This window comes from Rhea americana, unplaced genomic scaffold, assembly GCF_003343005.1.
Source record: "Rhea americana isolate MKP2758 unplaced genomic scaffold, rheAme1 scaffold_152, whole genome shotgun sequence".
In the NCBI taxonomy this organism is placed as follows: domain Eukaryota; kingdom Metazoa; phylum Chordata; class Aves; order Rheiformes; family Rheidae; genus Rhea; species Rhea americana.
The window spans coordinates 641002-656875 of record NW_028185617.1 but is presented as its reverse complement, the minus strand read 5'-3'; the positions used below and the strand labels follow the sequence as shown (position 1 = coordinate 656875).

The 15874-nt window shown below is 36.3% G+C and overlaps 1 protein-coding gene across 1 annotated transcript in view; it reads right to left on the bottom strand.

Moving 5' to 3' along the window:
• The window catches only part of CADPS2 (calcium dependent secretion activator 2), a 277978-nt gene that overhangs the window by 21639 nt on the left and 240465 nt on the right, over positions 1-15874 (bottom strand). The window contains exons 25-28 of the mRNA XM_085299698.1: positions 15459-15533; positions 11925-12008; positions 11793-11825; positions 1941-2048 (exon numbers count right to left, since the gene is read on the bottom strand). Coding sequence (XP_085155824.1) covers positions 1941-2048; positions 11793-11825; positions 11925-12008; positions 15459-15533 — 300 coding nt within the window. The remainder of the gene's footprint in view (positions 1-1940; positions 2049-11792; positions 11826-11924; positions 12009-15458; positions 15534-15874) is intronic.

Genomic DNA, 15874 nt, shown 5'->3' with positions numbered 1-15874 from the left:
AGTGGTCCATCATGGCTGGCAACCATACAGCTAGGTTTTCTTGTGCTGAAAAGCGTGATGGCTTAAATTAAACTTGGAAGAGGTCCTTGACCCATGCTAACCCCAAACATACTGACGCTCTGTCTGGAAATAGTGCTAGCTGGCCTACCCAAAATCATGCCAGGACCCACGCTAAYAGCTTAACAGTAAGGATGACCGCTTGCTAGTTCTCAGGACTGTGCCCTGGCCCTCTTSAGTTTGCTACTATGGACATAGCCTAAGGTTTAGTCCAATCCACTACATCAGAAAAGTCACTGTGGTCTCTACAGTGAGAGTTAGACTTGGCCCTTGGCACATAATTTTATTAACATTCAGAAAATTACAACATAAGCAAAAATAACCCCAAAGAAAAACAAAAAATGGAAACTTGAAAATGAAACATATGCTTGCAGATTCAGTGCAAAAGCAAACTGAAGCAGAAGTTGCTAATACGGTTTTAGTACTTTGTGAAGGTGCCAGCTGGATGGATGATAATTTTTCTACCCCTGCAGGGCATCAAAGCTTTTATAAAATCATTCCTTTCACACATATTAGCACTTAGCTTATTAAAACAGATGATACTTTTTTTTTTTTTTTTTTTTTTGTAAAGCTGCCTGGGAGTGTCTTGAAATATAAAATCTGAGAGATAAATCTCATTTTGACCACCCAGTCTAACAAACAACAAACACTGACACGACATACCATGGCTGAGAGTCTATGTTATGGGACCTTCTGTGACTGCCATAACTGTAATGTCACAGTAAAGGCTGTGAATTGCTGTTATGAAAACATTTGCTGTATCTTGCATAATTAAATGAAACTGACAGCAAAGCTTTCTAAAATGTTTAGGAGATGCTACACAAATAAATACATTTCAAAGTGTATATTATGTTCCAGAATTGTTATTATAATGAATTGCACTGCACAGTATCAGAGATCTTTTTTTTTCCCTGTTCAAATTCCTACATAATTATGTTACTGATGTCACTTTCATGAAAATTGATCCAAGTTTATAATCAAATAAATTGTATTTTATTTATATTTTACATGTGTAGTGGTTTAAATTTATATAAAAGCCATGATCTCACCCTCTTAAAGTTTCTGCTTTGGATAACACAGAAAGGGAAATGCTAGACAAAAATTCGTGTTCAGAACTTGAATGAGTAGAATTATGCTTAAGAGTGCAGCTGGGAGTTTATAGGAGAGCCCTGTATGAGGAAAATTTTGGTAGAGTAAGTGACCATTTTTAACAAAAGAAGGGGAATCAAATGAAAGGAATGGTTGGAGGCCAGTACAGAAGCTGAGGAAAATTACACTGAAGACACAGGCTAGCGACGTGCAGGCCTTGAGGAAAAGGATTATTCTGAATTTGCATATAGAGGATCAAGAATCTGGAAATCCATGATTTAATAAATGTTTGGGCAACTTCAAGATCTTAGAAGTCTTACACTAAAAATGTGATAAAATTAAATCTTAAAAGTCATTCCATGGTAGTACTAGTCAAATCCATAGATGTGCTTGGCTTAATTGGCCTTCTTTCTTTAAGGAATAATAAGTACAAGTTCCTTATTTAGGGAAATTAACTGTACAATGGGGTTCAAAGAAGACACACCAGTCCAATTCTGTTCACTAATAGACTCAAAATCAAAAGATGGGATGAATTTGGAATTCACAGTGCAGAAATGCCTATTTCAAATAATACTCTTCTAACATTTTTATTTAGCCCTTCTAGAACCTAAAATTTCCATGCAGAAAATGTTTAAAGAAGCCCACCCTTGATAGCTGAAGACAATAAAAGAAAATCAAAGAAAAATGATCAGCATGAAAAGCATCTAATTTGCTTGCTGGATATAATCAAAATGTAGCTTATCCCTTCCAGTGTAGAAGTGATGTTAGCAGATATTACAAGGGTAGTCACTTACGTCAAATAACTTCTCTATATACATTTCTTCATTGACCTTTTCTCGAAGTATATCCTGGTTCTGTCGAACAAACATAATGTAGGTATCTGCTAGATCCATTCCTGGTTTCTGTGGAGACAGAGAGCAATGGGAGAGAGTAGAGGGGAAGAGAAAGGCCACGCGACAATTGAGACTTACAGAAAGTTATTTTTAATCACAATTAAGACTGAGATTATGGTTCAGTTCTCAAATACGTATAAACTACTCATATTTACTAAATCTGCTGTGAATTCTAGATTAGTAACCAAGTTCAGGAGGGTACACTGTTAAAAGTTTTCATAATTTATGAATGCTTTGAGTCATATACTGCCATACAGTAAAATATCGGCTCTAGTAAYATCCACAGCAAAATTGGCCTTTCCTCACTTTGTCCTTAGCGAGGTTCTCAGAGCTTCCTTCACGGTCCAGATCCTGCCACCACATTCAGAAAACGATTAAAAAGTAGCTTTCAGTTCCTTTTGCACTGGATCAAATTTGTTGTGATTTAGTTTCAATGTGCAGCCAAATTTCGCATTTGAGGTCAGTTTCTAATCTAACAGAGTTCTAAAAATACTCACTCAAATGAAGTTAAAGCACTTCATTGGAAGTAAATGAGTTACAATGGCATAAAAATGTTAGTACGAGAGTATTTTTCTGAAACTGTTGCACTGGAATAATCAGCTCAGAGGATGACTAGGAAGCAGCAAAGACTGTAATGTTTCCCTTCTTGTACCAGCCCAAGTCCTACATTCACAGCAGAGCGGGCATAATCTTTCATAGCACACTCCCAAACATCAGGTTACGCCGTCCTGCTGTGAAACTGTGCCAGTCTGGCTAGGATGGTTGTTGAAAGTGCTCTCTGCTGCCCAACTGGGATTTCTGAACCGCAAATGCTGTCCCACACTAAAGGTGCCCCTTCCAGCCAGCAATGTCCCCTTTCACGGCGGCATACGCAGAGCGGGTCAGGAGCCTGGGCCGAGAACGAACAGAAGCACTTCGAGGAGTCTTCTGTAAATGCTTCAAGTTCAAGCAGATTTCTAAAAAAAAGGTATCTTTTGCCCCAAATAATACTTAAGTTCATAGCATGCAAAAGAAGGTTAAGTTTCATAATAACTTACTTTAGAGTAAGTTTCAGCAAAAAAAACTTTATAAAAGACCGAGATCTGGTTAAGACTGGCTCTGCACAGAATGTTAAAGGGCTTGGGAGAAGGAGGAGGGAAGCAGCTATATACAGTCCCCGTATTCCCAGGCATAAGTCATTTCTCAGAAGCTGCTCCTGCCTGAGTAACAGCACAGGTACAAAGCTGTTACAATAAAATATTTAGCATACGTTAAAGAACTGTATGTATAAGCATGTTAATATAGTTAAAATGTTTACATACAATTTTATATTAAGGCTTGCTTTTAATTCTACAAGTAGATAATATTTTATTTCGCTCATTCTTTATTACCAAGTATGTAATATACTAAAATGTATATAATCAGATTTGAGCACAAAAAAGCAGGAGAGGTGCAAAATGCCCAAACTGTTACTTATCCAGAAACCGCCATGACAATAATAGGATGAAATATTTGAGAACATCCTCCATTTAAAACTGCAATAAATGAAACCTAGATAATGAACTTCATCCCTTTTCCCTGAATCTACCATGGACCAAATTTGGGAAGAGGATCCAAAACAAGAAGATTTGCTTTCTCATTTATACATTAGCACGAATGACAGTTCAATTTCTTAAATATAACAGTTAAATGTGACATGATGACCTAGTTTAACACTCATAGCCTCTCCAAAACTCACTCTGAAAAACATAGTGTCTTGCATATTCAGATTAGTCATTCYAGAGGCAAAGAAAGCTCATTTTAAAAACTTACATACAGCTGTCTATATGAAACTTTTAAGAGGAAAGCAGGACTATTTACATTATATCTGAGTTAACAGAGCCTGTTCCCAAGCATAGAGCTAAAAATGTAAAATAAAAATAGATAAAACAGTTGCAAAGTATGATTCACAGAAATCAGTAGATTTCATTGATAAAAATATGCTTTTTTGTTAAAATTTGATGGAAATATTTTGAAACTAAAATAAATCACAAAGTGAAGGACATTTAAAACAGAAAGTCTGATATAGTCCTGTAGTATACCCATTTGAGATGGTTTTCAAAAATGTAACTAGTCAGAGATGAAACTTTATGGAATTGCTAAAGCCCAACAGGTGATTTATTGGACTAGGACTTACTTGGAGGCAAAATGGGAAAATAATTTGAAATCTCAGGGTGTGAGGTGAGGGAGGAGGTAATCTAACAAACGAAGAGCTGATTATAGTTCTTGGAGGCAGATATTCAAATATAAAAAGAAATCTTCCACTAAATGATGAAATCTAATGGTTCTCTGATCCACGCACATTTTTCTTTTAGTTCAACAAAGAACTATGTTTGTCTTGCAGGCAGCCAAAGCTAGAAAAATAACATTTCCCATCAGCATCAACTCTCCCCTTATCTTTGAGATGTTTACCTAGTCTTGAAGCTGTGACATATGGGAATTTCACACCTAGTGAATATATTTTCATGTAGCTTGTGGCACAAGAGTGTAATCATTAAAAGAATATACACAAGTAAGAGTAACTGCAACAGCTGGTGACATTTACCAATTAGAATTACAGTTCTTTAAAACACTTCATTCTTCTTTAATGTGTGCAGGATAATTATCTTTGAAATTGCTGTGGAAAAAAATTAATTTTCCTTTTAAACAGTGTCTGCTTACAGTACAAATGTGCCTGGATAAGGAAGATTATCAATATTCCAAGAGTATGGAAGTGAGTTTTAAAAACTCACTAAAATTATTGCAAGCAAACCATCTTTGCATATGGTGGGCAAAACACACATTAAACACTGAATGAACGAGTGATATATCAAATACTTCATGATCTCTCCATACTGAATACACTGAATTTGTTTTCTCTAAACATGTGAAAGAACAAAAAAAGCTATTATAAGCACCAAAATAGGCAGAGTACTATAGATTACATATGTAACTGTTTTTTCATAGAGATTACATATTAGATATGAATGTCTGATTACATGACCTGAACGTTGTTCTGCTATTTTGGATTATTAAACATAAGGAAAAAAAGTTAGCGTAGAATTTTAAATTCTTAAAAAAAAAAGAGAGAGAGAGAGAATTAAGAAAACCAAACAATAGCTGTACCTTAAAAAACAAATAAACAGAAACTGAGATATATTTAAAGTAACTATCACACTACCAGATGTAGACATTTCATTACTAATAGTGGGTAGACTGTGAGCAAGTCAGTCTCCACTTTTATATCCAAAATTTTAAATTCTCCCCTCTGATACTCTAGCAGAACATCTGCTGTAGCTAATGAGAAGGAACTATTTGTATGTTATTGAGCAAAGAATTTAACCCGGTGTATTTATTTGGATTAGTTTTTAAAAAAGGTACTCAGCCTGAAAAATTCTCCGGGGTCGGGGACTCGAGTATATTCTATGATTGATTAAAAGTTATTGAACATTTATTTGTTTTATTCAGAAAAGCAGACAAGATGTTTTGCCTATCTGAAAATGAAAGGGAATTGAACAAAGAGATGAATGGAGAAACTGGAAACACAAAGACATCAAATAAAATACCAGGAAATGAAGAGCTGTAAATAGGGTTACTTTGTCACTGGTTACACAAGTAACTGAATACACTGGCCAGTGAATGAGTTTTATCAAGGGTGTAGACTTCAGCACATTCTTTTTTAGGGTTAATCACTAGTTAACCTAGCAAGATGAACATGCTGTTTGGGGGGGGGGGGGAGGAGGGAAATCCTTGTTAATTATATACTGCAAGTGCTCTTACTTCCTGCTGTTGCACCTAATCCCACAGGTGCGGGTTGTCTCTTTTCCTATTCACTGGTAGGTGGATCCAGCTCCACAGTCATTTTTTCATAGCAACAAATTTAGACAAAGAAGAAACAGCTTAACCTTTCACAGTAAAACAGGAAAACACTGTCATGGGGTGTCTTTAACAAAGAGGCAAATTTTTAAATACACTATTCCAGTTTCAAAGGTGATAGAGAAGCTATACTATGATTGACTTAATTTGAAAGCACACATCGTTCCCACTAGCAAAAGTTGCCTCTGGCACCTAGTTAAAAGCAATGCTGCTTTGTGTTGATTTTCAAGCATTCAGGTATTTTTGCTGCTGAAAGGTCTGCAACAAGTTTAGTACTGCCACTAATATTAGCCTTTCCCTACGGGAGAGAGAGAGCTAAGTTTCCGTAGAGTCTTTTACAATGTAATAGTTTGTTCACAAATCTCAGTAAAAGTCATTTATAGATACTAACTTTCATTCTCACTTTGACATTTGTCACAGAACATTTCTTAGCAGCAGGGAGTATTAAACATACTCACATTCCTGATATTACCAAGAAAAAAAACATCTAGTTTTACAGAGCTGCTATCTTGTCAAAGCATTCATTTTTTAAGGATTAGAATAGATGTTACAGACTAGCTATATAATAACAAACTTTACTGTATTTTGTATTTCATCTCCTCTCTACCCCAGCATGCTCGAGGGAGACATTTTAACCACAGCACTGATAAACCAATCAAGTGAAAAGGAGTGACAAGGTGGAGGGGATATTGTGAGAAACGTAGGCGCTTTTTATTAAATGTCCACTACCAAATAAAAGAGGAATTTGGAAAAGCTCATTGGCTGAAATTTCTCCTCTGTGTACTGCAATGCTCATCACTTGAGCTTTATATTTAAAATATCGTTCAAATATTCTTGGAACAGAAACCACTGGTTCTCATCACAAGATTTTCACTCGCTTCATTTCCTACAAATCAAAATACATACACTAGGCAGAAGGATGCATCATTTCTATAATCAGTTTATTTCTATGTAGCATTTTCTCCTTATATGGTTATAAAAAATTCTGTTTTGCTTAAATGAAAAAATACAATGCATTTTTCTTGTTTCGTACATATTTTGTAGGTTAAGAGGCAACCTTGGCACAGGTTAAAGGTATGCGTTTTAAGAGAGGACTGTCACGCAGAACTTGAGCTGTGATTCTGCAAGGGTTTATGCAAATGCCTTTTCATATATGTATAGTTTTGTTGAATCCACATAGCAATAGAGGTGTGCAAGCATTTGCATCACGATCTCAGTTCTCTAGCGTTATGGATCTTCAACAAGATGCAGTTTCTATGACAAAATCTGTTACTAAACCCTGCTTTTCTTCTGAAACCACTATGTTCTATTACATTTAACTTTCCAGCTGATTAGTAGTCATCCTTTTGATTTACATTTAAGAGGCATTTCAGAAATGTGACTACTTTGAAACAGATGATGCAGAACTTTCCTTCCAGTTCTGCAATAGTTTGTTTTTATGGGATTGGAAATGGAAGGGGCAAGTTCCTAGGTCTGGATATGCAAAGGARGAAGAAGAAGGGAGGCAAAACCTGAGCATGAGGATACCAACTGTTCTGTGCTCTTTATTTTTAAACAGTCTCCAAGTGACTCCTGCTCAAAAATGAACGGCACAGTATTGTCACACCTCGGTTAATGCTGATTTCCCAGAAAAAACCTTTCACTTCTTAAAACCAGTTAAATGAAGTAATGCGATACAAGTGTGAACGCTGGAAACAGAGGCATCTGGAAGACCTCAATGCGTATGTGCCTGGTAGGAGGCAGAGTTCCCACTCTGGTCTCTATGGGACTCTGCAAGTCAAATGCTGACCCACGTGTGAGGCCTCCTGTCACACCTTTGGCCTTGCCCAAAGGCAAGAGCAGAGCGTGAGGCTCGGCTGCGTGTGCGCTCTGTGCTGGTGGTGTCAGCCCCGGTCCCCAGTGTCCCCCGCACTCTGGGCACGACATGTGGCCTATGTGAACCAAGGGGGATTTGTTTTCTTCAGCACCCTTGGAAAGACTGGAGAGATTCCTGGCTCCTACAAAGGGATTTAAACATATCTTTCTGAACAGCAAGAAATATATAAATATGCATGTAACTAAATGCTCAGTTTGTATAACTAGCTCCTCTGGTTACATTTGTAAAGTAGGTAAATGCATGTAGGAATGACTAGCTAGATATGCAATTATTTGTGCGCAATGACTCACGTAATGAGAACTGAACACATACTGAAATGATGTTTTTGCTTTAGGAATAATAATCTTTTGAGAGTAATAGTATACTTTTTTTTTTACTCTCAGATCTATTGCATTTTTTCCTCTATCCTCACTAATTAATGTTTATATCAATAGATCATTAAAACCAAAGATTAGAATAGTCGTAGTTCTGCATCTCCTAGTTCTGCATGGCCATTTAAGAAAAGGTAATAAAAAATTACAGTAGACTTGAACAACTTGTTCTAAAAGAAGTTTTGACTAACCTAAATTGGCTCCTGCATTCACAAACATCAAAACATAGCATTGCCAAATTCCTGAGCATCAAAACAGAGCATTATCAAGTAAACAAACTGAGGTATTATTTATAGTTGTAATTTTTGTGTTATTTTCCTCCAAACATTTGCTTTCTTCATAGTGCACAACAGCCATAATTTCTTTCACCTTAGAGCATGACATACTGCGAGAATTACCAAAAAATAAATAACTTAATAATAGCCAGTTATTTTCTTTATCACTTTTATTAAATAATAAGATATCATTGTGTTTACCCTTCTTACGCTGGATTATTTTGTACTTTTCCTAATATTTCTGTTGAGATCTCAGTTTAGAAAACTGACATAGTGCCCTACACCGAGAGCCAGGGGAGATCAATGAAAAGTTCCTTGTGACTGTGCACATCCTGCATACTAAAAGACTAACTACATACATATCTGTATTCGAAAAATGGAGACTTACTTTGGATGCTTTCTTAAACAAGTTAAAAAAAGAGGATCCTGCTTTTCTGGATGGAGTTACTCATAATTCACTGTGAAGACTAACCATTAGAAGGGTAGACAGCAATATTGCATAATTTTACAGACAAATCTGTCACACAAACCGCAAGTTGAAGTCTGCATTTCCCATCCTGGCCCTGAGAAGATAAAGAATGCCTTCTGGGGAGTGTATATCTTTGTGTCCAATTACTTAATGTCTAAATTACCTATTAATAGAATGAACCTTTTCCTCAAAATGACCAAGAGTCATCCAAGAATGTCCTTTGTCTTTCTTAATCTGTCACTATTTCTATTTACCCTTTCACTTTTTTTTAACCCCTTTCTGTCTCATCCTATGTTTAAAACATTCTGCTCACTACTATATTTATTTTTTGACATCTCCTTTGCCTATTTTGAAAGTTTTTCCTCTTATTTCCCTATAAAACAGTATTTTCTCCTTCTTTGCCAAATACTCAGCCTGAGAGTCAAAGATCAAAACCTCTGTTGCATTCAGACACATGAGAAAATACCAACAGCTGTTCACCATCCTGTGCCCCTAACCGTTCACTCCTGACCTACTAAGTAATTGACAACCTCTGTTTCACAGAGCCCAAGGACAATGCTGAAGTGACTCAACAAGATCCTCCAACAAAGGTGGGTGATGGGGGCAGAAGGTGGTCATCTAACAAAATGCAATTTCTCACATATTTGAAACTACATCCAATTAAAGGGCTGCATTTTGGCATCCATGTAAGCCATCTATCACTTCAAGCAATCCAAATCCAAACACAGAGTAAGATTTTACAAGCATAGATACTTGAATTTCTTGCCCCACTGTGGTCACCTTTAAGTCACCTCAAGATATGCAGGTGTGTGGTAACGAGGGACAGGAAGAGAGTTTAAGTGGTATCTGTATAAAATACACCCACACAACAGCCATTTAATTAGCTTCAGTGCAGTCTTGCTAGCTTACCATCTCATGAGCAAGAGCTCAGAGTAAATTCCTCACCCTGTGCTGCCCCCTCCCCATTTCTCACTTCGTTTCTGAGTCCAAGAGATGATCTGATGACTTGATGACTTAAGGCTTCCTTTTGCAGTCAGAATTTGTATCATCTACAAGTGGTGATTTTAGACTCTATTACCATGCATCGTTGGCTGCCAGTTGTGGCAATAGTGGCAGGACCCTGTTCCTCCTCTTCTTTGCCCCAAATATATCTTCACAACGATGAGAAGAATGTGAAGAAGTAAAACAAAAATCCTAACCCTTCCAAGCTCCTTTCACATTCCCTTGAGCCAGGAAAAATGCCCTCCAGAGTTTGAAAAATGTTTGCTTGGTCAGACCTGCAGCCTTGCCAAAGTGTAGTTTACAGTCCTGGGTTACGGGAAAGCTGTGTGGGACAGCTGAAAAGTGAAGGGGTTGTAAAAAGGCAAGGAGATCGGTAGCCAGTCTATCAAATGGTCTCATCTGCAAGCCAAGCAACAGCGCTCAGCAGAGGTGGGAATGCCAGCCGAGCTCCAGCAGCCACCTCCCCTCTCTCCTTCCCCCTTCCGCAGGAGCAGCATCACTTCGGACCTGACTCGCAATATCCCCTTGACTCTGTGAGCTTGTGRCAAAGGTAGTTTTCAGTCTTATCTTTATCGCTGACTTCAGTGTCAACACCTCCAGGCCCATGAAAAAYCCCTTACTAGCACCTTCTCATAGATATTCTATGTAATGTGGAAAGGGAACGTGACAGAAATCCATGGATTTCTGGTTCATTCAGTATTATTTTTTCCTTAGGCTTTTGTGCCTTAAGTGCCTTGCCAAAGACCTTTCTGGGCAATTGCATAGCATAAAATATTAACAAGAGCTATCCTAAATGAGCTGGATTTGTTTTGAGGTCATTCCTTTGAATACAAGACTGGGCCACTTTTCTTTAATAAAAAAAAGAAGAGCATTGACACAATTCAACAAAAAGAAAAAACTGAAGGCTGAAAATATTATCTGAAGAGAAATGTGGTAATCTGTTATCTTATGAATAAATAAAGAGATAATAGAATAAATAGAAAATAACAAATTCCAGAAATAGTGATTTTTCCTTCCTTTTATTTAACATACATGGATTTAAAAAATAATTAATGTACACTTGTAATTATATTTTTAAGTATAAAACTGTTGAAAAGCTTTTTAGCTGCTATGTAGACTAGCATAGCTTGGGGTCTTATGTATTTGTAATTGTATTTCTTGCAATGTCATTAACATCATCAATTTAATCATCTTTTTCCTATGCTTGGCAAATAAGATTGTCTTAGAATCATATCGAAAAGTAATTAGAACATAGATTTGTGAGAGAACAAAGGATATTTATTGACAGTTATATTGACAATATTTGTTTGATAACTTACTCCTTCCTTTTTAAAGCAAAAAACTGTAGTACAGAATAGCTGAAATTTGTTTTTATGTATAAAATAGCTCTAACAAGAACCTATTTTTAATTTTTATTCACACCAGATGAACATTGCATAAACAATGATAAATCAAATAGGGATTTAAAAAAACCCAAGAGATTAGGTAAGGAATGCAAGATTTGGTCCTGGGTAAGAAATTAATGAATAACGGATAGCCAAAGATGATGCTTTTAATTGTTGCTTATCCTGTGCATTTGAACAATTTATCCAAATGACAGAAAGTCTCCTAAAAACGAGTATCTAGGTTACAATCCTCACTCTTTCACAACTGAAAAAGTGCATTGAGAATAACCTTTCTAAGTTTTGCTTTGAGGGTTATTGGTTGCTTAAGGGGAATGAAATGCYCTCTGAGGACTGTGGTGGCTGTTTAAATACTCTGTGCAAAGCTATAATGAATCTCCGTAGGAAAGCAAAATGTCAACAATGAAAAATGTGAGTGAACAAAACCCCTGTTTTTGTGAATTATCATTAACACTAGAAAAAAATTTAAAAGGGTCATACTTACAGGAACATCAACATATTTTGCAGCTGCTTTCACCTTTAGAAAATTAAAAATAAAACGACACACAGTAAGTGCTTATAATTAAGGATTGTGTGTAATTTTAAATTCAGTAACATTAGGAATTCAAACACTTACAGTGAATGAAACTAATGATGAGAAGAAAGTGCCTTCATCATATCTTGACAGTTTAGACAGCACACCTTCTAACACTGAAACAACCTGGAGGAAAAGCACAAAACAAAATSCAAATGCACAATATCAAAATAAAATATTCTAGATGAGAAGGCGAGTTCTCCCTCATCAGGCTTTTATTGTGCAACAAGGTGATGCAATCTGTAAATATGATTATCTGATTATCTACTCTATCCCCAAAAAGCTGAAATCATAGCATTTTTTTTTCAGTTTCACCTAGAAATCGAACTGATGGAAATCACAATGTAACTGCTGCAGAAATGGAAACCCAACCCCCAAATTCTCCTGCGGTGAGTTTGCTAATCCATACCACTTTGGTACCTCTAGATTGTGTGGTTAAATATAGGAGTGTGCCTACCTAGCACGTATTTGGGGCAAAAAATACCTTTGCCCTTTTCTACGACCACGGACGATGGAGCACAATTGTTAAAGCTGATTATCTCAATATCACATTTCTCTTGCCTTCGTTACTCAGTAGAAATTCGGAGCTAATTTTATCCAACAATGCAATAGCACCACTGTTTTCTGCCAGTCCACCCTCAGTACAGGATGTGTTGTTGAATTATCACTGCATGGCCAAGAAAGGGCCAGGATATGTAGGCCCTAAATCTCTAGTATGCTGTGGTGCCTTTGCCCAGCAGTTTCACCTTTAATTCTCTGAGCAGCATGACTCTTCAATGAGCGTATTGTAACAGCTCTTTTGCCAAAATTTATTTTTGAGGGCTACAAAAATCTCTCTTCCAGGCCTTTGCATTAATTGTAGCCTTAATGTTAAAACTCCTCCAAATTGTTCTAAAAGCAAAGAAAATTCCTTCTCGTGTTCTTTTGTGATGTTACGTTGCTCAAGTCATTCATGGCCCGTAACGTATGTCAGTTGTTTCATGCGTGCACATTTATTTTTCACATATGAATTGTCTTCCAGTTTATATAAAGGTTGTTTTAAAAGTCATCACTTGCTCCCAATACAGTCATTCCCACAAGCATGAGTATCAYTTTATGAGTGTGAGGACAGAACAAAATTCCATCTGGCATGCTGTTAATGGGCACTGTAACACTGTCACAACAGTGTCACCTCCAGAGGAACCGAGATCATCACTTTACAMTAAGCCCTGCTCTTAACAGTTCAAAGAGCAAGAACAAGTGCAAACCTACATTTGTCATTTATCAATCTAACCTGTCATATTTATAGTGATTAWTTAAGATTAATTAAGTATGTAGATGCTGGTCAAGAAATAAAATCACATCAGAAGCTATCAGGGAGAATGGCAGTTGTTTCTGTACCCCGTGCACAGTATAATTGGAGCCCCCGTATTAGGCTGGATACCAGCTCTCTGCTCTGGCACTGCAAGCCTGCGGGAAAGCTGCTGTTCATACACCGCAGTCTCCATATTCGCTTTATCAGGCTGACGAAGATCCTTTCTGCAAACGGGTGCTCAATCTTRCTGTGCAAAGACCTGCTATGGAAAGGGCTGGTTTCACAGACAACATGGTGTCCACACTGTCAACAGAGCGTTTTAATAAACTGGACATAGAAGAATAGAAAGCAAAACACTGCAGCCTCAAGGATGGCCATTTAACGGCAAGGCTTAGCTATGGAGCTGCTCTCTAGTTTTCCGGGATCTCACTGCAGAGGCTCGTGGAGCTCTAGGAGCGTTTCTGGGTATGCTCCTCATTTCCTCAGTCAGCTACCCTGAGGGACTCTGTGCTTTGTGCTGTTCCGGTAGTTTGCTTAATGTTTTAGAGCTTGGAAAGTTCTGCCCATACAATTCACTGTCTAATCTTTACTAAGTATAATCTCACTAAATTAGGAGTATTCTTTTCATTTTCATAGATGACTGTTACAGTTAAATGCTGAAACACGTATTCCATTGAAACATGAAAAGAAACACATTTTAATTCAGGGGAAAAGGTTATAAAATAACCAAATTCCATTAGACAAAGAATGGACATACACAGATATTACGCCCATTGCCAGACACTTTTCCTGACAAAACCAAGAGTGAATCCTCAGTCTTCCTCTCTGCCCTCAGAAGCTTTCCTCCTCGAAACAGAAGCAATCAGGATGTCATTGGCATTTCACATCTCACGTGAGAAGAGGCTGGTTAAACTTCCAATGACGAAAAAATATTTACTCCCTGTTYCAAGATTTCAGTATCTTCTGATGGCATATATGACAACTAATAATACAAACCCCACTGTACTTATTTGTAGTTATCTCTGTACTTTCTTGTACATACATCCATAAGGAATATGACTCTTTTCTTCTGTCTTCTATACTCACAGCTAYTAAAAATAACTTAATTACAAGGATGAACTTTTAATAGCATTACACTCTCATTACATTCCCCTCTTCCCTTCTTCTTCAATAACACTTAAAAAAAAAATCAGTTGACAGATTAGTTCTGAGTGATGACAAGCTGCATGTAGATCTGGAAGCTCCCRAAGAATTTGTAGTTATGTTTACATAAAAAACATCACTTTTAAGTGTTTTTTTTTTAACATATTTGTCAATAATTGGACACATTTTGCTTAAACTGCTAAAAAAAATCTCTACAAAAACTTACTGGATGCCAATCAGAATAGAGATCTGCCCCTACCCCCCATCACATCAAGCTGTAAACAAATGAAAAAAAGGCATACTGATAATATGATGACAGTCTTATTTTTGTCCCTAATTCACAAATTGTAAATGGATATCTATTTTCTCTTATTCTGAATAGCAGACATTTCTGAGCAGTCTGCAATGAATAGAGTACCTAACATCTCATAAAATCTTTCTATTMTCCCAGTTTGAAGGATACAGCAAATGAGACTATCAGTGATGGAAAGCTTTTCCTTTTATATTAAGCACTTAAGATTTTTACTGCAGCAGAGGTGTGACAGTATGACTAGGTATTGTTTAATTTTTCTTCATATATTTTCCAAATATTTATATCATGTCAAAACATACTTTCTCTTTAAGTGTTAAAAACTACAAAGTCATTTTAAAGAATTAACATTTACAAAGTATTTTAAATTAAACATTTTGTGGAGTAAAATCTCACTGAAACGTTATACAGATTTTTTTATGTTGTCTATCTCTGAACACAAAATAATTTAAATGTTTCTTAATCGTATAAGGAAAGTTTTATGTGAAAATTTAAACAATGAATCAAAGTATGGTGTTATTACTAAAGATAATATTGACATAATCAAGTCCTATCAGTTCTGCTAGGTGCTAGTAGTTCTCATCTCTAATATAATAAAAAAGAGAAACTAATCTGATTAGCACGTTGCACAGAAAGTGTTCTCTCACTTTGTAAAATTTAATTTATAAATTCAGTGTTATTTGGATGAGCATTATGTACAAATCATGCTTACCTCCCCTAATCTCACTGCGAAAAGTATAAAAAAACTGTGTGATATTCAAAGACATTAYAGAAATTCAACTGAGAAATATTTTCTGTTTATTATAAATCAGAATCTAAATTGTTTTACCTTTGAAACAAGAAGTGAAATAATTTCTTTAACAGTTTCTTCAATCAAGTCATCTATTTTTGAATGGTATTGTTGCTGTATTTCAAAAGATAAAGAAAGCATTAGCATGTATATTAAGACACACTTTTGTCATAAGTCATAAGCRGTACGAAGCTGATAACCCTGCCAGATCAGATTTACTTAAAATTATCATTTTGAACATCAGAAGAACAAACTCTTGAAAATGATCCACCCAATCAACACTTTCTTACATTCTGTGTTGAAAATTTTCCCATGTACATTGCTGAGTTAAGCGGCTAATGGGGTTATTATTTAGATGAATTGAGTTCCTATTCTTATTCAGGCGAAGGAATGTGAAGGATACTTTTTGTCTTCTCCTATATAATTAAGGTGGCCATGTATTTTTTCTCTAAAGG